The 23,486-nt window shown below is 43.3% G+C and overlaps 1 protein-coding gene across 1 annotated transcript in view; it reads left to right on the forward strand.

Moving 5' to 3' along the window:
• The first annotated feature begins 201 nt into the window (after positions 1-201).
• The window catches only part of CDK15 (cyclin dependent kinase 15), a 37,019-nt gene continuing 13,734 nt past the window's right edge, over positions 202-23,486 (forward strand). The window contains exons 1-8 of the mRNA XM_033064913.2: positions 202-305; positions 872-951; positions 4,438-4,532; positions 5,315-5,377; positions 7,387-7,510; positions 8,074-8,194; positions 13,095-13,188; positions 17,103-17,166. Coding sequence (XP_032920804.2) covers positions 202-305; positions 872-951; positions 4,438-4,532; positions 5,315-5,377; positions 7,387-7,510; positions 8,074-8,194; positions 13,095-13,188; positions 17,103-17,166 — 745 coding nt within the window. The remainder of the gene's footprint in view (positions 306-871; positions 952-4,437; positions 4,533-5,314; positions 5,378-7,386; positions 7,511-8,073; positions 8,195-13,094; positions 13,189-17,102; positions 17,167-23,486) is intronic.

Below are 23,486 nucleotides of genomic sequence, written 5' to 3' on the forward strand. Positions count from 1 at the left end.
GACCTTGGAGTTGCATTGATTCTTTCCAGGAGCAGGATGTTGTGGAGAGGTTCAAACGGGTGAGGTGCAGCATCCACAGAGCCAGACAGGAGATATTTTATCCTATGGTTATTCCAGCCATGAATCAGTACTTAATTACCCAATGACCTGCTAGTAGCTTCTTGTTCTATCTTGCAATCTAAAACACATACCAATTTCTTCATGAAGCAGAGACAAGGCATCCCATTTGGAGCTGCCACATCCTATATACATCTAGAGAAGCTGTGTGAAGGATCCTGTGCCACTGTGTACAAGGGGATCAGCAGGTGAGCAATATTGCCTTCCCAGTGCTTGCTGAAAATGCCTCCTATAGGAGATAAAGGCAAATCAAAAGTCCAGTTTTGCCTTTAACCAGGATATTTGCTAAGCCCCATCCCAGTTCTTTACGGAACTCCTCCATGCAGCCATGGAGGCACCACAAAGATTCTTTGATCCACAGCAGTGTGCCATGAGATTGTCTGGCTGAACCAGGGAGAGAGCAACGGTTTTCCTTGAAGTGAGGGATCTCTGCATGATCGAAAAATTGGGCATGAGGTCACGCTGCCATTACAAGGGCAGGGAAGCTGTGAGAAGGTGGAGTGGGGCCATTGCTCAAAGCTGTGCTCTAACAATACCTGGACAGCAGCACAGTCCTTCTCTAGCCAGGTGGGCTGGTTCCCAGCTCACTGCTAATGAACACACGATGGAGGAGGTTTGTAATTCCCTTCCGAGCTTGGCCTGAGTGGGTCAGCAAGCCCTACACATTTTGCTTGGGTGTTTGCTTGGGAGACTGTTAGTGTTATCGTGCCAAGCACTGAGAAGCTTCATGTGACCTTCTACTGTGACCTGACAGGATCAACAGCCAGTTGGTAGCACTGAAAGTCATCAAGCTGGAGGCAGAAGAGGGAGTGCCCTTCACAGCCATTCGGGAAGGTAAGACATAGAGGAACATCACCCTTGAAGAGCATTTGTTTTAACCTGGAAAAGCTCCATGATGTCTTCCTCAGTCATTTATTGCTCATTCAGTGTGCTGGCTGTCCTTCTCCCAGAATTCTGTTTCCTTACCCTCTTATGGAAGATGTCTTCACAACGGCTGGATAGGTGTGCAATGGACAGAGGAGGAATCTCTGGTGTATCACTTGTGACAGATGCATCCATGCCTGTGATAAGGAAAGTGCCAGCTGCAGACAGAGCATGTTCTTTCTACCAGTGTCAGGGCCCTCTTTCACCTTTTGCTTGCTGACTCCTTCACAGTTGCTTTCTAACTCTCTCTAGAAACTACACAGCTTTTTCCACTGCTGCATTGGGCAGTTGTGGACTTGTTACTACAACCATGACACTTTTCTAGCTGATACTGAAGCATCACAGATCCCAGCCTGAAGAGAGATGCTTTCAATAAAACTGATGTTTAATATCACCTGTCATTTCAGTCCAGTGAGAAATTTTTTCTTATCAGTCAACTTGTAGAACACTGGGCAAAATGTCTGCAGATTTTTCAATGTCTTGGAGAAAGAAATGCTTTTGTGCAAGTGCTTGATTTTGGCTGAAAATATTTACATCTCCCTACAGACTAAGTTGACAAGCCTGGTTAACTGAGGCTTCTATTTTCGTCTGCTGCACAATCCCAAGAAGACCATGATCTATTTTCTTCCATACACAGAAATATGCAACTGTTGTGCCAGTCTGTTTTATGGTATTAGTGAAAGCTATCAATGTAAGATGACACACATGGGTTGCTTTTTTTTAGTTCCTACTGCACTTGTGAAACTAGGGTTATCTTGTCATGGGGATGGAGAGCCAGGGACCAGATGTGCCAGCTTTCACAGAGCAGCACTAGCACAGAAGGGCTCTCATAGCAGTCAACTCAGAATAACGAGAGAGGTCACTGAATCCACTCCAGGTTTATAACTGTAATTAAGACAAGAAAGTTTACCAAGTCCTTAGTCCAATTCTGCGTGAAAGCAGAGACACACCTAAATATGCCTATTTAAAAAATGACTTGTGTTACAGTTTCCTATACACTCATTTGCTGTGGTGCTTTTGCTCTGCATTTACACTTGTAGCCCACCAGTAAAATAAGCCTTAAAAGCTTTATCTGCATTGAAACTAATGATGAGCTAAAGATCAGCACCCCTTTAACATGCTCTACTGGACAGGCTGAGAGTCTTAACTTCATTCATTATGGGAGAAAACAAGGGTGATCCTATGAAGGGTCTGCTTTAAGTAGGTCTTTTGTGCACTGCTGAGCTTTGCAGCATCTGACACCTCAAATTTACAATGTAAGTCAGTAGCAAAAACAAAGCGCAAGATTTATTAACGCGGCGCATTCTCTGCTACCCTGGAGGAATGCGCTCCCCTGACAAAGAGACGCTTCACCCCAGGAAGCCCCGCAGAGACAAAATGCGTTTAAAGCTCAGTTCTGGCAGTAGCACCTGACACCCCAGCAGGGGGTTGTAGAAGCAACAAAGTGAGGAGCAGTTCCCAGAAGCCTGATTGAGGCACAGGCTCGGAATCCTCCATTTTACTGTGGACCCTCTGTGCTACCCCTCTGGAGCAATAACTCCGGTCATAGGGAATTTTTGAGGTATCACAGAGTCAGGTTATCATGTTCTGTAGTAGAAGGGCTCCAGCCAGAGTATCTTTACTAGATTCATAGGCAATTAGGTGCAATGTGGAGCATGTTTAAGGTCCATACTGCTATGCACTGGGAGCATACTGGTGGTAGCTAAATGGACTGGTATCAATAGCAGAGGCAGTTTAGCTGCAGCAACACAAAGCTCTGTGCAAGAACTTCTTTGCAATGTGCTGTTTCCAGTAGTTGTGCTGAATCAGGCATCCCTTACTCCTCAGTACTCTCAGAAATGACACAGGCTTGGGCCACAGCTGTCATACCCTGTAACTCTGACAGTAGGGCTTTTAGAACCAGGTGAAATTGTTACGGTTGAAAAAGGCAAAGTGCGAATCCAGTATAAATCTGCTTTGCCAGCATGAAACTCTTCAAACACCTTTTTCAGATTGTTTGAAAAACAAAAAAGCAGCTTTTAATTGTGACTAAAACTCTGCCTCCCACAGCTGGCCCATGCTCTGTATTGTGTGCTTCAGCTAATTCAGCTGAAACAAGATTGTACGCCCATGCCTTATTTGAATGAAATTTGTAGCACTGCGTGGTCAGACAGTAAACTAATTTGGTTTTAATCAGCAGCAAAAAGTAGGTCTGAAACAGCTCTGAGGCTATTCCGCTATGCCAAAAGCAGAACTAAAATCCCGAGTCAGGGACATCTGCTTTTTTGGGGCTTTGGAGCTTCTCTCTGTGTAGTTTGTGTTCCCTGTCTGTGAACAGCTGGGTCAGATTCTTCAGTTGTGCCAGCGACCTACAGGCAAAGTAATCCCAGCTTCACCTCTTCCCCACATTCCTCCTGTGTACAGAGTTACTGCTATACTGTCTCACACCTAAGGTAGCAAATAATTAAGCTGTGCACGCTCTTTCCCCCATGAAGAGTTTCTGCTGAGCAGCTCCTTTCAGGAGTGTGCTGGCTGGAGGCTGCTCTAACATAGCAAACCCAATGCACAGCCAAAAGGCTCAGAAGGCTGCAGCTCTTGTCTTAGCATTAGTCAGTGTTCTGTGGTCTTTATAGAGCCAGAGACTCTTCCACGGGCTGCCCCCTGCATCACCACACCCTGCATGTGCCAAGGCTTGGCAAAGGCATGTCAGGACCTGAGGACCAGGGACACACAGTTGCAATGATGCTTTTGGATAGTTAGGCTGAAAGAAAAGCGTGCAGAAGTTTTATAAATACAAACAAGTTACTATTCACTCAGTAACCTCATCATCTCTGTTAGAGTTTTTAACCAGAGACAGTAACCAATATGCACAGAACTAAACTCAGAATTTAGCTTATATCTACAATGATTTTTTTGCAGATTTTTGCTCTGTTGTTGTGAAGCTGGAAACTGGTAGAAACTCAACTTTTCCCAGAAGTCTTTTCTATGGGCCCTGCTGAGGGCGCACACTGGGAGGTAGATGGGAGAAGAATGAATGAGAAGCTCAGTGACAAGCTGGAGGCTGCTGCATTCCAGCTCTGGGAGCTCCCATGTTCTGTCTCTCAGCATTTACCTTGAAGAAATTATTTCTCCTCAGCTTATTAACTGACACTTGGGAACTGTAAACTGTTATTTCTGACAGAGGCAAGATCCCACCTCTGAGAGATGGATGGGTTCCTGCCAAGCCTGGAGCACTGATGCTTACTTCTCTGCAGGGCTGATCCATCCTCCTTCAGGCTCAGTAGCTGCCACTTCTTACAGAACTGCCAAGTCTGGACTATTACTCCCCAGTTTTTTATTTTTGCTGCCTTGTTTTGTGCACATTCTCCTTCCTCTTCCAGCAGTAGTAAAGTTGATCTTCCTTCTGTGTTTTCCCAGCTTCTCTTCTCAAGTGTTTGAAACATGCCAACATTGTACTGCTTCATGACATTATCCAGACCAAGGAGACACTAACATTTGTCTTAGAGTACATGGTGAGTTGATGTTTTTCTAGCTTCCTGTGGAGCTAGTACTGGGAAGTACTGGGAAGTGGCTGCAGAATGAATTTACTGCGCTATGAGACATCTGCAAAGAAACAAGTTGTAATGCTTTAGTGCAATGATTGATTTTCCTTCTTGATCTCCTGCTTTCCAGACACACAGCCTTACTCTTTTCTTTCTGTATATGCGACAGCTGTATGCAAAAATAATTCCATGTCTTGTGTCCACTGGGGTGGCAGACATTATTTACCTTCATTTCTGCCTTGCCAACACAATAAAAGTACTGTTTTTGAGCCACAGCAAGGATAGGAAATAAAGATATGAGCTCACATCCCAGCTGGGGTCAGATTTGGCACTGACCACAGTGGCTTACCATGAGCTGTGAGTTGCTCTCATGGGGAGACCAGGATACCAATAAAATTCTCCACATGAATCTTGCTACTTCTCTTGCTTTGGAGGGTAGTCAACCAAATTATAAAGAAAATACAGAAACTGTGTCTTCTTATTGCAACTTTATGATTAGTTCCAGCACAAGTATGAATTCTGTCAACCAGCAGCTTCAGGTCATAAATGCTGGGTGAGACAACAGGTCAGCCAGGTCCCTGATGTGACCCAGAACTTCAGCACATGCTTGTGTGCTGCATCAGACCAGATGAGACCTAGGTGAAATAGGCACCTTTGTAGCAGTTGCATATTTTTCCATTTACAGAAGAGGCATTGTTGGTAGAGGCATTTTACAGCAGAACCTTTGCCTCAAGTTCTTCTCTTTTATTTAGCACACAGATCTAGCACAGTACATGGGCCAGCATCCTGGAGGACTCCATTCCTGCAATGTTATGGTGAGCTCCTTAAAAGACTTGTATCCCCTAAGACATAAGGGACAGTTATTTTCCACTATGTATGGTCACTTGCTATGTATGGTCACTTGCTGTTTTCCACTATGTATGGTAAATTGCTAATATTTTTTACATATATGACAAAAACTTTGGAGAAAATCTGCCTTTGATGATATAACAAGCTCCCTCTCAGCCCCCTCTTCCTATTTTCTGCAAGCGGACATTCAGCTTTTGTGAACAATGACATCTTGTGGTAAGGAAATCTATCTCTACACAAATTTGTGTCCCTTATTGTTACAACACATTATTCATCTCTTTACTTAAAAACTCTTACATCTCACTTCTTTTCATTTGGGACTATCTTCATATTTGCAGTCATTTAAGTCCCTTTTGTTTCTCCCATGGCTTTTGAGATTGGTTGACTGGATCTGAACACAGCTGAACATGTAGTCTTACTTTATAGATTGATGTTATGATAGTCTCCTGCTGTCCTTTGTATGCACATTCACATTTAATTAACTTTCAGGACTGCTGCTGCACGCTGCTTAAGGTTTCAGTGCAGATGTCCTTAGTGAATGCCTGGGTCCTTTTCCTGAGCAACTTCAGTTAATTTATCTTACAGCTGTCAACAATAACTTTGTATCTTATCAAACTGCCTATTCATCTGGCTTTCTCAGATCTCTCTGAAGTTCCTCGCTGTCACTTCTTATCACAACTAATCTAAATACTTCTGTCATCTTCAAATGTTGCCACATTGTTCACATCTTTTTCCAGATAGTTGTTATGCAACACCAATTCTAATGAAGTTTTTGGGGGCCTCAGATTTTAAACATCCTTAAAGCTCAGATACATCTGAGATGCAGTGTAGTCGTTTTGGCACAGCTCTCAAGGGTTCTGCTACCAGACATGCTCGTAAAGCACATGGAGCACATGGCTGTAATATGTACTCACTGGCATTTCTGTGAGTAAACACTAGCCAGCTGCTCTGCTTTCCTGTCCGGAATCCTCACTGTCAGCAGGAACTGAACTGCAAAATTATTTACTGCTCCTTCAGGAGGGTCATCTAGTTTGCTTCATTTTTGCTGGCAAATGCTGTTTGTTTTTTCTGAATGATTCCTATGGAAGATGATATAAGTATGCAGAATGTTACAGGGACACTTTTCTGGTACAAAAATGACCTATGGGTGTCACTGTTTTTCCTCCTCTTCAGGTTAAACCTCTGGTGAAAAATATATTTTCTCTGCTGAAGTCATTACTTTTGCTGCATTTTGTTTCTATCCACTGTCCAGCTTCATACTTTGTTTCAGCCCAACTTATTTTACCCCAGGCTTATTTAGACTACCATGATGGTGGGAGTTAGATGTTTATTTCTTGGCTTCCTTTCTTGCTTGGTTTCCTTCTTGCTTGCTTGCTTTGTTCATCATATCTGATTTGCTGTATTTTTTAAATCAGGTCCTCATGTTTTCTTCCAGCTTGAAGCCAACAGCTCCCATTGCCAGGTCAGTCCCAGGCTCCAGGCTCCCCTGGTGGCATGTGCAGCAGCCATGGAACTCCGTCAGCTGGTGCCATCTGGCTCAAGGGGGCAAACCTTCAGCTCCTTAGGCTTTCATTTTGTTTGGCTGTGTGTCTTTGTGTCTTTGTCTTGAGCACTGCAATCAACACAGCTGCTGTTCTGAGAGCTGGGGTCTGTGCTTTGGCAAGCTGACCTTGCTCCTGCAATCAACAGTCCATTTCTAAAGAAAAGTTAAATTTCCAAAACGTGCATTTACGGACCGCAGTTAAACTGCCCTCCTGGCCAAATATTTCACCCTGAAAACCTCAGAAAGCCATAGAGCAGTCATAACCCACCACAGTTTTTTCCTCCTCAGCCAGCTCTCTGGATTTTTGGGATTTTTACTGGTTTCTTACTTGCTTTGTCTCTGCTTTGTTCCAGGGTTCTCCTAAAGTTCAGAGTTAATGTATCAATGCAAAGTCACACAAAATCATTTCAGTTTTTTGTTGGCTTTTTCCAGCTCTTCATGTTCCAGCTTTTGCGCGGCCTGGCTTACATCCACCAACAACACATTCTTCACCGAGATCTGAAACCCCAGAACTTGCTCATCAGTTGCCTCGGTGAGCTCAAATTAGCCGACTTTGGTGAGTCAGAGTTTGGATACAGCTGTATATCTGCTCAGACCAAAGCTGCAGCATGCATATAGATCAGTATCCACAACCAATTAAGGCAGAGAAGCACAACCTTTTCTTGAACTTCAGGAAACTATTTCTGTGGTCAGTCCAGCTTTTCTTGTATTTATCCTGATAGGTGCAGGGATTAACCTCATTTAAGTCAGAAAAATTACTGCCACGTAAAACTAGTTCAAGAAAACAAAGAATCCCTCTCCATTCAGAAAATAATGCAATGTGTAGAGTCCACAGCAATGTGTGACCCAAAAAGCTTTCTTGGCATTGGTTTGGGATAGCTGCTTCAGTCCCAAATGATAAAGCCCTGCAAAACACAGCCTATTACTTGACTTGATCTGCCCCAGAGGTGTATTCCAGAAACACTTTCTTTGTCAATTGCTTGTAAACTGGACTGAATTTACTTGTGTTTAAAGAGAAAATAATGTCCTGTTTCCAATTATTATCATCTATTCACTGTACAAGTAGAAGGACTGTCCTAACACAGTGTTTTTTGTTTGTTTGTTGGGGGTGTTTTGCAGGCCTTGCTCGTGCCCAGTCCATCCCCAGACAGACATACTCCTCTGAAGTTGTGACACTCTGGTACCGTCCTCCTGATGTGTTGCTTGGAGCTACAGCTTATTCTTCTGATATAGATATCTGGTACTGAACAATATCAAAGTATCCGGGGCTCCCTAGGAAAAATCATTTTTATCTGAATTAAATTAAATCAGCCAAAGTTACAGTAGATACAGTTGTAAGTAGAGGAATTAACACCTGTGAGCAGAAAATGTGTGAGCAGTGTGGAGTTTTGTAGAAGTTTCACAGAGGGTTCACAGAAGTTTTTGGGAATGATGTCACTACATCTCAGCTATGGATTGATACAAACCTCATCTGACAATATTTATGAGAGATATGCATCTTGTCTGGTAACATGTATGGAACATTTTCCTATCTTGCAGCAGAACACTTTTGCTCAATGCAAGTATATCTATGTGGTCAGCTGAGTCAGTAGTAACTCTCTGCAGAAATGGCTTCTGTAAAAACAATGGATGCACAACCACCATCAATTACTTTGGCCTTGGTAACAGAATGTGGCATTAAAGGGTTTCTCAATGAGTTAGGAGATAGAAAGGTGTCTGAGATTTTATTTATTTCTGTGATATTTTTTCCTTCTTCTCAAAGACCATATCTCAGATGCAGTCTGTATTTCACTCAGGAGAAGGGCTGTGTCTGTTCAAGCCTTGATGTGTTTGGAAATCAAAAGGAAACAAGCTGCACATTCATAGAAGGGAGAGGAGTCTCTGAGAGTGGGCAGAAAACAGGAGAGGATGAAGGCTTCACAGGGTCCCAGTGGCCTTTTGGGCTGGCTTGGATGTGTAGCTGGGCTAACTGTAAGGTCCACCAACCTTCTGGCTCGCTTCTGCACCAGCCTGAGCCCACTTCCAGTAACACAGTCCTGACACGCTCGTGGACAGCATGCAGCTCATGAAGTTGCAGGAGACCTTCCTTATTCTGGGCAATTTTACATCTGTAGATGGTATTGCTGCTTCACCCTTTCTTCAGACCAGTTAATCTTCTGTTTGTACCTGTCCCACCAGGACTTATTTTAAACTACTGCAGAGTCAAAGGCTGGGAGAGGGTAGGAGGGCAGCAGGCTGAAGAATGTACAAAGGGCTGGCTAAGTTTACAAATAGCAAAGCTCCAGGTGTTCACAGGCTGTATCTCCCTCCAGAGGTCTGCAGCTTATCAGACACTCCAGTGACCTAAGTCTGGAGGGTAGGTCAGGGAAACGGAAGTTTTTAGATTGTTTACTTCCCTAGGACTGCTGCTAATTTAATTATTTAAAGACTTCTCCAAGGAGGAAAACCTTGCTAAATTCTAATGGCTTCCAGCTGCTAAGCCAGTCTAAATAGTCCCGTCTACTACCCCCACTACCTGTCATTTTTCCCTCCAGACAGTCTCTCAGAAATGTCTGCTGAGTTTGAAGAAGATGCCTGCCTAGCAGATTAGAGGGTTTGTATCAGGCATAAGCCTGTTGTTTTTTTTCCCTGAAAGCCAACCTCTGTCCAAAGCCAGCTATGCACAGAAAGCATGTCATTTCTGCCTATGCAAAACCAATATCCCCACTGCATAACTCTGCTCTGGTGTAATGAATAGCAACATAGGAGCAGTGTAGAAAATCCCAGCTCTCACAGCATAGTGCTCTGCGTCCTACTGAACTACATCCACACTATAGGCACCTTTGTTATAACGCCTCCTTATAATAACAACATTCAAAGTGTTTGCCCTAAAGAAAGATGTCACGCTGAGAGAATAGAGAGTACTTCAGTGAGCTCTATTCAGCAACTTCCTCTAACAAGAGTCATTTATTATCTTGATGTACACTGCATTTAAGTGCAATTTTTGTCTATTAGGAAATAATGTGAATTCACACAGATGTTACTTGTCTGTTGGGAAGAAAGGAAAAAAACCCCTACGTCTTTTGGATGCTGCAATTTACATGAAGGCAGGTCAGAATGCCCTTGGTAATGGCATGAGACAGGGGGTGTCAAAGCCTTGGTTTAAAGAAACCAATTATAACAAAATAAAACATTATGGCAATTCATGCATAGTGTGCTTGAGCAGCAATACTGTCAGTGGGAGGCACATGGGAAGTGAATGAAGCCTTGAATAGATGAAGAAAGAGATATAGACGGAGACTTGGTTGCTCTTGGACTAACTAGAAAAGCTGCTTTAATCTCTCTGTACCTCTTTTCTCTCTCTTTCTCCCTCACTATCTCTTCAGGACTTCAGAAGATTCAATTAAGGGATTTCAGGGAGATTACACTGCATATGAGAAGGATTCTTTTTTTTCCTTTTTTTGAAAAACACCAAGTGCTTTATGCACAGCCGCATTAGTGGCTGCAAACATCATGACTGCCTTAAGATGTCTTCAGTCAGGCTTTCCTTGTATAATCTTCCATTAAAAAAAGAGAGAAAAAAAATCTCAGTGATCTTGCCTGGTAGATCCATGTAGAATTGTAGTTCACATGCAGTCATTTAACATGGACCTGCCAGGCTCACTACAACCTTCTCCTCAGCCTGGTTCACAGTGCCCCACTATGCCAACTGGAGATATTGGCTAAGGGCTCCACTGTACAGACCTTGGCTTGGTGATGAACAAGAGGAAGGATATATTTCTGGTTAAATATAAAATTGTCATCTCCTAGTGCCAACAAAAACCTCCAAACATGGAGAGGGAACTCTGGGATGCCATAGAGATATCCTAGATCTTAATCCTGAGGAGAACATGTCTACTGTGTGATACAGCATTGCAGACTGAGGAGGAAGTGCAGTGTTCAGACCTTCCCCAGGGACTGCAGATGGATATAACTGTAAGGTCTGAATCAGGTCTGCTTATGCTCCCTGAATATCCCTGTAACTTCTCCTACTACTTTAGCTGTCACTGTTTTGATTCGTGTGCATATCTGGCACTTGCTAAAATATCATGTCTAGGCCTCTTCCCAAAACATCTCTCCCTCTGCCCTATGTCTTCCCAAGGCAGTTTTATAGGACTGAGACCCACTAAGAAACTTAGAGACTGGAAGGGGTAAGAAGACTTGAGAAATTAATATTAGAGGGGAAAGAAGGAAAAGGGGGAAAGCAAAACAACCCCAGGTCTAAATATTTAAAAAAATTTAAAAGTAAATGCTTTTGAATCATCCTCATTATCAGAAAAATCCTCATAATCCTGTCAGAGCAGTAACTAACTCCCAGAAGGAAAGCTGAGGCCTCTACTGCAAGGCTACATGACTACCATTAGTCCTGCTCTTGCCAGTCTAATGGCCCTTTCTAGCTAGGTTATCAGAATGCAAACTGTGGTAAAACATCAGCATCACTTGTTCTGAAAACACAAAGAGCTGTTTCTCTTCCCCCTACAAATCAAGAGTACCTAAATTGGTTTGACCATGCACAGTTGAATTGTGCAATGCAATCAGCCGATTACAGCAGCCCCTGTGGTTGCAAAATAGGGTGAGCCATTTGGGCACGTACATCAGCTGTGAAAACAGCATTGGTATGACCCTGCTCTCAGAAGAATCTATCTGTGGGCTCTGAAGTAATGTCTAATCATGTGGTAGTGCTATGAAACAGCAGAAAAACTGTGTTGCAAAAGCTGTGGATTAAGTTTTGTGATGCCTGGACTCTGTAAGGGGATATTAGACAGGGAAAGAAGCCCATCTCACAAGGTTAGGGTACAGAAAGCAAAGGGCAAGTGCAGCAGAGATGTTTATGAAAACAGCATTAGATCTGGATCTGCAAACAGGCTTGTCACCACATGGTGTGCAAGGATGACCAAAAAAAATACCACACATGAGCTGCATGCCAGGGTTTCAACTGACCACAACCAGGTGGGAAAAGCAACTACAGTATAGCAAAAACAAGGTGCAAGGGGTAACACAGGAGTACAGAAGACCAGAAGAGATTACCAATTATAGCTAAGCAAGTGAAAATAATACTTTCAGAACCTGTAAGACAAAGCTGGGTTTTCAAGAGTTCAGCTTAAAGGACTCAAATATGATATAACCAAAGAAGAATGAGACTAAAATCCAAAAAGTTGTAATGGGACTTAGTGAAAATACAGAAAACCTAGGGAAAAAATGGAAGGAAATGATGAAACAGTAAATGAGTGGAGTTTTACACCATACAGTAAGAGATGGGAATAGTTGCAAATAGGCAAGTCTACCTTGATCACAACTATTTCATCATTACTGCCACGAGGACTAATCCACCTTAGTAAAATGAAACAATTTGGCAGGTGTTGGTTTTTGTTTTTTTTTTTAAGCTGGCTAGTTTATTTTGGTGCAAGTACAGAGCAGGGGATGACATAAAAATAAGAATATTTTAACTTGCTGTTATGACCAGGTTTTTTATGCTATGAAATCGATCCTTCAGCTTTCCAAAGAAAAACTAATTGCTTCTGAAGGAAAATGGCTATAGTAGTGCCTCTGGGTTCTTTCTGCATCTAATAAATCCTTCAAGCCAATGAAGTATGTAGTACCTCCCAGTTTATCTTTCCTACTCTGAGTACTCCAATTTTGTACCCTTTTCTCATGGGAAGTAACCCTGTACTCCACAGGCTTCTGCCATGACCCTTTTTTCGCATAGTTTGTAACAGGATTAAGGGACAGAGACCTGAAACAATTTTTTTGGTACTGAAAAAAAAAGGATAGTGCTTAGTGGGGTTTTTTTCCAAGGATATCACCTGTCTTGTCTTGCTGGTGAACAGTGAATTGGTTTTATTTTAGTGGGTAGTACTGATGAGAAAAAGGAGATAGGAACAGACTTCTATGGAACCTTGACCCCTTGGGGTTTTTTCTGAAATCCTGGAGGCATGTGAATGTAACTTACCTTTGGTCTGCTCCCATCCTGTTTGACTTGTGAGCTTATATCAAGACTTTACAAATCAGAATTTCTAAACTTCCATTCCAACAACTATCTCTGCCTCTCCCCCCTCCCATCCAAACAATCATATTATATATATCATTTATGTGAATGAGTTAATACCTTGGGTTTCTTGCAGGAGTGCAGGCTGTATATTTGTGGAAATGTTCCAGGGTCAGCCAATATTTGCAGCAACTTCTGGAACTCATGAACAGCTGGAGAAGATCTGGGCGGTGAGTAAAACACACCCTGAAATAGGAGAGAAAAAGAATCCATTGCTCCAGCCCACTTAATTTTGAAGTCCTAAGCATAGGTCCTGTGAATAGCAGAAATAATTTGGTCTAATCTGCCGAGTTCATAGCAGACTTTGTAACCCATTTTATATTTGGCAACTTTCTTACAGACACAGGAGTAAATCAAATGACTTCCCTTTGATGTTTGTCATCTCATCAAAAATTTAAAGCCAATTAAAGTGACATCAAATTGAAGAAGGCATAAAAGGTGTGCAGGTACTGCCAATTCTGTTGCTTCTTTTAAAATCCTTTACTCACTGTAGGATACAGCACACTACATTCTCACAAAGGAGCTGTAATACTGCTCCCCAACTGCCTTGAAAATGGCAAGACCCTGAGGCTTGTCAGCGATCCTTCTTCATTTTAACTTGGCACATTTTGTATCATCCAGTTTTTATGGTGCAGCTCTAGAGACTGATTTTGGATAATGGAAGGTGTGAAATTATAAAGGTAGACGTGAGTGAGAGCAATATATTCAGGGCTTCCTAAATTGTTTTTTCTGCTGGGCAAACAGCAACACAGACCCACATTCCCAGAGTTTGGTAGAACTGAGGCAGTCAGCAGCACTGACAGGTTCCGTGCGTTCCTGCCCACTTGTGCTGACCCTGTTGCTGACTCAACAGCAAGGGCAACCTATGCATTCATATTAGGTCTTGCTGTAGGTATCACTTGGTCTGTTCAGCCTGGAGGAGACTGAGGAGGAGCCCTCACTGCAGTCACAACTGCCTTGTGAGGGGAAGAGGAGGGACAGGCACTGATCACTTCTCTGTAGTGACCAGTGACAGGACCAGAGGGAATGGCCTGAAACTGGGTCAGGGGAGGTTTAGGTTGGATATTAGAGAAAGGTTCTTCACCCAGAGGATGGTTGGGCACTGGAACAGGCTCCCCAGGGAAATGGTCACAGCACCAAGCCTGACAGAGCTCTAGAAGCATTTGGACAATGCTCTCAGGCACATGAGGGAATTCTTGAGGTGTCCTGTGCAGCACCAGGAGTTGGATTAAATGATCCTTTTGGGTCCCTTCCAACTCAGCAGTGATTCTGTGATTCTGTGTCTGCCCTTTCACATCTCCTCCCAAGATGTGACTCTTATGCATAGAGTGTTTCTGGAACATGGGTTTTCAAAGGAGAAAGTACAGAAAAACTGAAATTCATGAAAATAATGAGAAATTACTTTACAGCCGTTAGACTGCATAAGTCAGATTTTCCCATCTTAACCACTTCATGCAGAAACACTTCTGCTTGGTAGGGGTTTCCTCTCTTGTAAGTAGGAATGTGATAAAAAGTTACACAAGTGCATCTTAGACTTGAGTTCAGTCCATTTAAATAAATGCTGAATTTCTCTTTCATAGAGAGTGGGGGGGGAAAAATAATTATTGGGAAAAAAAATCTATACTTGGCCCATTAACAAGGTTCAAAGGCAGGGCAGGGCCCAGTTTCTCAGAGCGTGAATGAAGGCTATCCTTGCACTTATGTCTCTGAAATCTCTGGATACATTTCCTGTGGTTTTGCATTAGAGGGTTATAGCACTATCGTAATTTCTCTGGTATTATAACTAATACCATGATTAATAGGATTTGTGCTATAGAAGGCAAAAACTCCCCTTATTTAAAAATCATGAGGAAGTTTAAAGAGCCATGAAATAATTAGTGCTTTTCACAGGAGGTTTTATGATATTATACAGCCTGGAATGAGGCTCTGTGTTAGACCAAAATTTCAAAGCTCCTTAGAAGCTTTCGATATCTAACTTGAGATATTTTGCCAAGTGTGAGGTTCAGAATGGGGATTCCTACTGTTTTCTAATAGTCAGTTCCTTTCATGTACTAGCAGTAGAGGCACCCTGCACTGGTAGAGAGACCATCTGCATTTGTGTGCATGAGTCTGTCTCACCCAGCATGTTCATCTCCATGTGGGACTGATGGTTCACACACCATATAGATACATGATTGGAAAATCCCCATTCTGTGAAATGTGTTTGTCCTGTTGAATCATCAGGACTGACTGCCTGTCATTTTACCAAAAATTCTTCTAGAGGCAAGTGCCACCTAAAGCAGTCTCCATCTCTCATCTCTATCCCTGACTGCTCATTGCTGCTCCTGTGTCACCTCTCACATGAGGGGCTACATGAATTGGGGACCCTACAAATTTGTTTTCTCCTTGGCTTACTCTAAATGAGAACAGCTTCTTTGCCCTTCTCATCCTCTGGTTGCACAAACAGCCCTAATGAGCTCTGGAACTCATGAAGGCATGGCACAGGAGCAGGGCTACATGGGAAGGGAAGGCTGGCAGTGCTGGCTGTGGAAGTGTGGTATGAGTGCTTTGGGCACACCTGCCTACTGACAATAAACACACCGGCAAGAACACACCCTCACCCAGGGCTGTCAAACTGCCCTTTGTGTGAACCAATATCCAACATCCTCAGCTGCCTGAACACTGCTGGACACCTTCTCTCTGGGGAGCTTTCAAGTTTCCAAGGCTGATTTTACAGGTGAGCAGAGACAAGGATCCTCCCCCTTAGTCTTTGCTGTGGCAGGCTGAGTCCATAAGCAATTTGGAACCATGGGCCACAGGAACCCGCTTTGCTTCAGGGGCCACTGTGCTCATGTGTGCCAGTGTGAGATGCATGTCCTGCTCGTGGATGTCTTCTCCAGGTAGCTGCAATTGTCACAGCTGTTTCCCAGCTGTGAGTGAGCAAAACAATCAACTTCCTGATGCTTTACAACTGCCACAAGATGGCTTTACATTTTTTCCTTCTTCAATGTATTTTTTCACCGATGCCTGTTTTCTTGCAATCTTAATACAAATTTTTGGGAGGCCAAGTTACCCACGTCATATATCTCAGCTTACATTTTAAGGAACAGGAATTGTCTGTCATATGCAAAGGGTAACTAATGTGAGACAAATCTAGTGTTGGAGAGGAGACAGTAAATAAAAACACTGAAACTCTTCATGTTAAAATTTCACTGCTTTTTAAGGAAACCTGATAATTCTGGAGGTTGACTGAATGAAAGCTTTGAATGCTTGGAGCTAGCAGTATGATCTATACTACTATTTCACATTCTGTGAGCTCTTCTTAAAGATGTGTTTTTACCTCTTTAGCACAAATCATCCATACCAATAGGCACAGAGCACTTTGCATGCATTAAGTAATAATAATAACACTAAACATATGCAACTGCAGAAATCTAGATATGCTCAGTCTCACACATTTCAGCAACTAAAATGAAGTTGGAGAAGGCCTTACTGGCCCAGCCTTTGCTTAGTGAGCAGCTACTGCTGAAGCTCACAATACCCAATAAAGGCCAAAGATACTGCTGAAGCTCTGTATCCTTCAGAGTGAGGCTCTGCACTACTTTTCAGCTCTAGCTACTACACCTGTCTGCCAGCTTTACTTTTTTGCTTCAGAATCAAGGGTTTCTCTCAGAGCTCACAGCCTGTGCTGCTGCTGAATGTACCAGCTTGCTCCCAGTGCAAGTGGGCACAGTAAGTCCCCAGTGCAGCAGCTCTGGTGTGGAAGGACACCTTCAGCACTGAAAAGGGCTCAACTGTGTGATCCCTGGGAGAGCAAACACAGGCAGCAGTGGCACCTGGAAGTGAAGCTGCATATGCCTTCATTGATGTTCCCAGCAGCAACAGCATTCAATCTCAGCAGGAGCCTTTCTGCTACATAATCAAGTGCTAAAATGTCAGTGTCCTTTATGCACAGTGGTAGATCCAGCCCGGGCAGTGTAATTCTGCATTAGTTTACAGGGAAGGCCACTCACTCTCCACTGAGACTGATTCCTCTGTGCCTTCCACCAAGGCAAAGAATAGGCAGAAAGAGGTCATTATTCTCACTCTCTTTCTTCTTTTGCAGGTATTGGGGGTCCCAACTGAAGACACCTGGCCAGGACTTTCCAAGCTCCCCAGCTATAACCCAGGTAGGATTTAACTAATGAGAAAGCCAGCTTTTTCTGGGAGCTGCTAGCCACTCCATCGTTGGGTCAGTAATCCTTATTATGAAAAATCCTGTGTTTCAGTGTTACCAAATCCCTTGAGCTACTTCATGACAGTGGTGTTGTAGGACTTACAACAACACTGGAATTGGCTTAGTTTGCAAACAGAGGTACATGTGTGGCAAAGTTGCCTCACTGAGTTCTGGTGTATGTAAGTCTAATGGAAGATTTCATTGCTCAAAGTCTCGCAGTGTATTTAGTCTCCACTCCTCAGTGGAATGGAGGAAAGGACCAATGTCTCCTGGTTTAGACTGGAAAAGCTGACAGGCACCTGGAGAGGCAGTTTATCTGAACTTTCCTTATTTTTATGGAGATTGGTTTGGGGACCTTTAAACCTCAGCTTTAAAGGTCACTGTCCCTGATTTTGATGTGGGCAAGGTGAGAAATCTGTGTGATTTACAAAGCTGGATTCTTTTATTTCCACATGGGCTGGTAGAGAAGTCTGTGTCCTGAACTTCAAAGGGCCAGTTGTCTCTTATTTTGATGTGGGCAGGTTGAGAAGTATGCTTTGAAAAGCTAGCTCAGTCACTCTCCCTCTCCCTCTCTCTCTCTCCCTTTCTCTCTTTCTCTTTTTGTTTAATGTTTTCTCCTGGGAAAATATATTCAAGTGTCAGTGAGGGGGAAATGATGAGCACTGATTCTCAGCCTCTCAGCAGGATCATTCTGTAAGAGAAATATAAAAGTGAAATATTAAAAACCTCAGAATGTGAAATTCACCCATCCACAATCTAGCCATTCTCTCTCACTTATACCATAGGAGAGTGGTGGGGGGAGCCTGTCTATCTGGACGGGGAAAAAAAAGAACAGGGGGAAAAGGAGGAGGGAGAAGACGTGCTTTGAGCAAGAGGTTTACAGGTTTAGTAGAGCATAGTAACATCTTTTCAAAGAAGTGGGTGTTGCTCTGTGACCCAGTCCAAGATGCCCCTCCTTTGATTCTGGTGCATGAACACTAAACAGCCCCCATTTTCACATGGTAGCCGATATTGGCTGAACAATAACCTGGTCTCACACTCGAAAGGACTGGAATCTTTCACACAATTAGCTGAGACACATTAATCAAACCAGCGTGAAATGGGAATGTGTCGCTGTCCACAGCAAGTTTAATTTGGATAGCAAGCAAGCACAGAGCAGACAGCTGGAGGAAGCATTTTCTTCTGAGTTGTAGAAGGCCTGGCTGGGTAGTCTATGAGTTAATAAGAGTAGTCTGGGAGATACAGAAATGCCCATGTATGGGAGGAACTAATCACAAAGAATTTTTTTATGCTGGTCATCTGCTAATAGAAAGCCTCAAACATACGAACATACAAACTCTGAGTGATGATGATTAGGTATGCTGGTGCTATGTAGAGGGACAACCTAAAAGTGCAAGCAATAAGTAAGGCTATGTTAGCAAAGAAACTTGCACAGACAAGAGAGTATGTGAGTGCCTAGAACTGCCCTGAGTAGTGATTCCCTCAGCTCTGTTTTGTCTGAGTAGCAGTGCTGTCCTCTGCTCCTGTGGAGGGTGCCAGTGGCAGGGCTGGAAAGGAGAGGACAGGCACCTGGACAGCAGGGTAGTAACCCCAGTGAAGTCGAGCTGTCATAAGCAGTTTTCAAGTCTGACTTGCTTTCAGACTTGATAGAAACTTTCCCTAATGGACTCCAGAGGGGCAGAATTGACCTGTGCTGTGGTACTGGGATGCTGGTCGCTTTTGTGACTGGACCAGGCAGAAATACAGGACTCAGAGGACACTGTTCTGTTGGAGCATCCCAGGGAGCTGGCAAACACATGGAAGACGGGTCCTATGTCAGTGTTTGGGGCAACAGCTGTGTTAGCTGGAGAGGCAATATCCCTTTCCCCTCTTGAGAGCCTAAGGGGCTGCCAGCTGTTCCAGCCACATACAGGAACCAAGCACTTGGCTCACACCTGGATTACACAAACCAGTCTGAACAGAAGGCTATTCTAAATTTGGATTATTTGCCGTACTCATGAACTAAATCAACTCACTTTTTGATGGGACTGCTGGTAAGAAGACAAATTAGTATCTTTGTTTAGAGCTAAATGCCATTTATATGCTTCTGGGCACTTCCCCGCTCTTCCCTGAAGCACAAAGCTGTTTCCCCCCCAGGACATGCTCAGCCCGAGTACAATCCTGGAGTCTGCCTGAGAAAACCTTCTCTCCTGAGGTTATTCCCAGACCATTTGTGCAAATCTGGGTGCCTGGGTTGGTTCAGATAAGCAAACAAACTTTGGAGCTCTTCCCCAAATCTGATGGTTTGAATTCTTTTAGCTAGTCCTATTGATGTTCACACTGAGCACAGGCAGCAAACAAACAAACAGGTTCCTGCCCGCGGCAAGGAACGAACACGGGCAAAACAAAGCACTGAGGTGTGATCCTATTCTCATTGAAGTTGATGGCAAAACTCCCACTGGATTCAGCAGCGTAGGCTCAGCCCCAGACTGAGATTGTTACTGGAAGGGTTCCTGGGCCAGGTGGGTTAGTAGGAATCTTTGAAATGAAAGCTGGAAACCTTTAGATGTTTTCCTGTCTCTGCCGTGGGCTTGAGCACATCCTGCTGCAGTCTGAAAAGGATACAGCATGGGCTGTGGGTCTGTGAGTCAGGCACACACAGGGCAGCTGGAGGAACAGTAGCTGGAGGAAAAGCAGCTCCTCCACCTCCTCTATGGGCTACTGGCATGGGATGAATTGTGCAAAGGAGTTTTTGGCTACCCTGTGCCCCGGTGTCTTGCACAAAGAAGCTCAAGAACAGCCTCATGCCCATTCCCTACAGTTTGTCAAGGTCTCGACCTGACTCCAGGTGAATGGGAAGGATGGGTGAGTAACCCGTTCGTGGCCAGCCCTACAGCTTGTGATCTCACCTTCTCTATGCAGGACAGACACCTGGGATAGGGAATTATGTGCAGTCATAGGGCCTGCAAGCAGGTTGGAGAGCCATTCTCTGGAGAACACGAAGGATTGGGAGAGCTGCTGCCTCACATCTCAGCACACTCGCTGGCCGTCTCCTTGGCTCCCTGGGCTTACCAGCCCTACCCATAGTGACAAGGCTTTGCCCTGTGTTTGTTCATTTGTTCTGTTCCCTCATTTTGCTTCCCCTGAAAGAGGCAGTTGTAGCTCTGTTAACACTATTTTTGAAAGCTCTCATGCTGTGTGAGCTCAAATCCTTGCATTAATCTACTGCTGTGTTCATTTCACTGCGCTGAAAAGCAGTGAGTTTAAATCCCCTCTAAACACCACTGGTGACACCAGAAGGCCAGTGTTTTGATCCAGCCCCATTAATGGTTACAAGTTTGAATCCAGACAGCAGGGGTCAAGGGCAGGAAAGGATTAGGAATCACAGCCCATGACATTAAGCTAGTGCTTTTGCCAAACTGGGAATACTGGAGCGCCCAATGTACCAAGTTAGTTCAAGTTAGTTTTTGTTTCCTTTTTCTGACATTTGCATTCCAAAGAGTGGGGAGCAGAGCATGTCTATCTCTAACATGATGAACTGAGTGTGAGCTTTACTCCTTGATTCACTGCACAGGCTGAATGATGAACTTGTCTATACCAAGTAATACCACCTGGCTGAGCAGATGCAGGTTTCACACAAGGCCTTTTCAGATGCAGCAATGACTTTCAAGTAAAGCCTAGTTTTTCACATATCTGCAGGCTTTGGTATGCGGAATGAGATGTAGAAGCTTTCCAGAGTCAACTTGTGCTCCCAGGTACGGTTTTTCAGTGTCTGTTGCGTTTCCAAAATGTCACCAGCAGATGGAGGCAACAAGCAGCAGGCCCTGAAACGCGAACTTCCCATGACATTTGTGAAAATGCAGATGAAGCCTTTACTCCGAGTGCCTTTCTTTTTTCTTTTCTTTTTTTCCTTTTTTTTCTTTTTTTGTAATCTCACTTTTTATGCTAATGTTTCATTTAACACATGGGATGGTTGAAAACTGAATTCTAAAATGATGAAATTTTTATTGTCATAATAAACTGCATGTGGCTTTGATCTCAAAGGGAAGAGCAGCACTGTAACTAATGTGCAATGTATGCTAGCCAGGGTGCAGGGAAACTTCCCATCTGTGTGGCAATGGGCACAGCCTGCAGTTTCCAGCCTGCCACACAGACAGAGCTCCGCTCCTGTCCTGAAGCCACAGAGATTTCACTAATGAGAGAAATTTTCTCTGTGAGCCTGCAACCCCACTGCCTTCATCCAGCAGCACTTGGCATCCTCTTTCTCTCTCTTCATCAATTAGGAAAGTTTAACTTTTGTCCTCTGGCTTGCTTGCCTCATTATCAGTTCATTAGCCACTTCCACCTGGGTTTTCAAATAGGAAGGTATTTTCTCATTAGCACACTCTGCCTTGCATAAGGATAGAAAAAAACAAAGCTAAGTGCTACCTTTCAGATCTACTCATATTGTTAAAAAAGCCAATCAGCCCTACACAATCCCATCATTTTATGTCTAGATCATCATTGAGAGATGATTAAATCAGTAGTTCATCCACTTTTTGGAATGATCTAAATATTCTTTATCTCTTACCTTTATGGAGTAGCTGTTTACAGTATTTTACAATTTTAGATTGGTCTTAATCTTACAGTAGGGAAAATATTTACTGCACTGTTTTTACCCTGCTCAACACAATGGGGCCTCAGCATTCTCTAAGGATTTGTCTATATGGGGTCAGTCAGGAGATTAATCTGAACTGATTTAAAGTGCATTAGTTAACTGCATTAAATCCTTGAGCAGAGACACACTGTTTCCTTGCCCACATCTTCCATTTATAATCAAAGCTCTGTATACTCAAAGTGGCAAATTTGGCAGTCCCCACTCAAGCTGAATTCTTCACTGAGAGATGTGTTTGGACAGGGACAGGAGTAGTTGGCTCACTGGATCTTATACTATCCCTTGCAGATAATTATTAATCTCCAGGTTACATAAAAGATAAATTTAAGTCACGAGGCTTGCTCAAGACAGCAAACACTATAATTCAGGTATTCCTCCCAGTTCCCAGTAATCAAGCTGATATTTCTATATTTAATGTAAAGAAAATCCTATTTCCTCTTTGGAATGTTAATCCTGAAAATTCACACTGCAAAAACAAAGTGACATTTCACTAAGATATCATTGAAACATTTTGTTCAGTTGCTGTTACCAATTGAACATGCATTTTTAAAATTCTGTGTTAAACTCATTAAAGAATATTAATGTTAAAATATTTCAGTACAGTACTTAAGTAATCTTGGCATTTTTACTAAATATTTAATGAAATTGATATATTGTCATAGCCATGTTTTCATCTCACAAATTGAATTTTTCTGACAGAAAGTTACAACATCTCAAAGTTTTTGGCCAGCTCTGTGAAGAGGCAAAAATTTCTACCTCAAACAGAAAATTTTTTTGCCTTTCCAAACCATTTTAAAAATTGTTTTTCTTCTATTCTGTCTGGAAACTTTATATCTCTACTCAAAATGGGTAATTTATTTCTACACTTTTATTACAGTCAAGGGGGCAAAAAGAAGGAAAAATGACCCAGTGAAAATGTTACTGGAGATCCAACAGGAATGTTATGCCAATCTTGGTGACTTATTTGAGAAGGGAGTATTCAAGGTGCTAATATATAACTTCTATATATTGGTGATATTCCAGTGCTCTGGCACATAAACAGCCATGAATCCCATTCCAAGCTATATTCCCATTTACTGCTCCAGAAATTACCTTAGTATTTGGGTGTAGGAGAACAATTCAATTCTGAATGTTACTTATACTGTGATAGACAGGTTTAACAACCTGCTTGCCTGGTTTAATGGTGCAAGATTGCTGCTGGAAAGGTCAAGGGCTGGAAGTTCAGTCATTTGCACTTCTTCAAGTTGTCTGTGCATCAAGTCAGACGCTGGGTCTGGCACTCTGGAAATGGTGGTGCAGGCAAAGGCAGAGGGGACTCCCACTTGGACTGCAGCAGGCAGCTCCTGTCCCTGAATGAAATGCCTGGTGCTTCCAGGGAAGCAGATGCTCCTGGAGGCTGCAGCATTAACCCCAACCGAGTCTGAGTCTGCTGGCAACAAACCAGTGGCGCTTGCCTCCTGGTGGTCTAATGCTGTGGGGAATGCTTGTCCAGGCTGAGCTGGAGCAGAGGATAGCACCACCCTTCCTGCTCTCCTTCCCATAACTAGAGTGCCACTGTTCATTCTCTGCTGTCAGAAAAAGGTGGGTAGAAATTGCAGCCTTTCTGATGCAAGAAAATCTCTCTGTTGATCAGCTCTACA

The sequence above is a fragment of the Catharus ustulatus genome, chromosome 7 (assembly GCF_009819885.2).
Source record: "Catharus ustulatus isolate bCatUst1 chromosome 7, bCatUst1.pri.v2, whole genome shotgun sequence".
Classification (NCBI taxonomy): domain Eukaryota; kingdom Metazoa; phylum Chordata; class Aves; order Passeriformes; family Turdidae; genus Catharus; species Catharus ustulatus.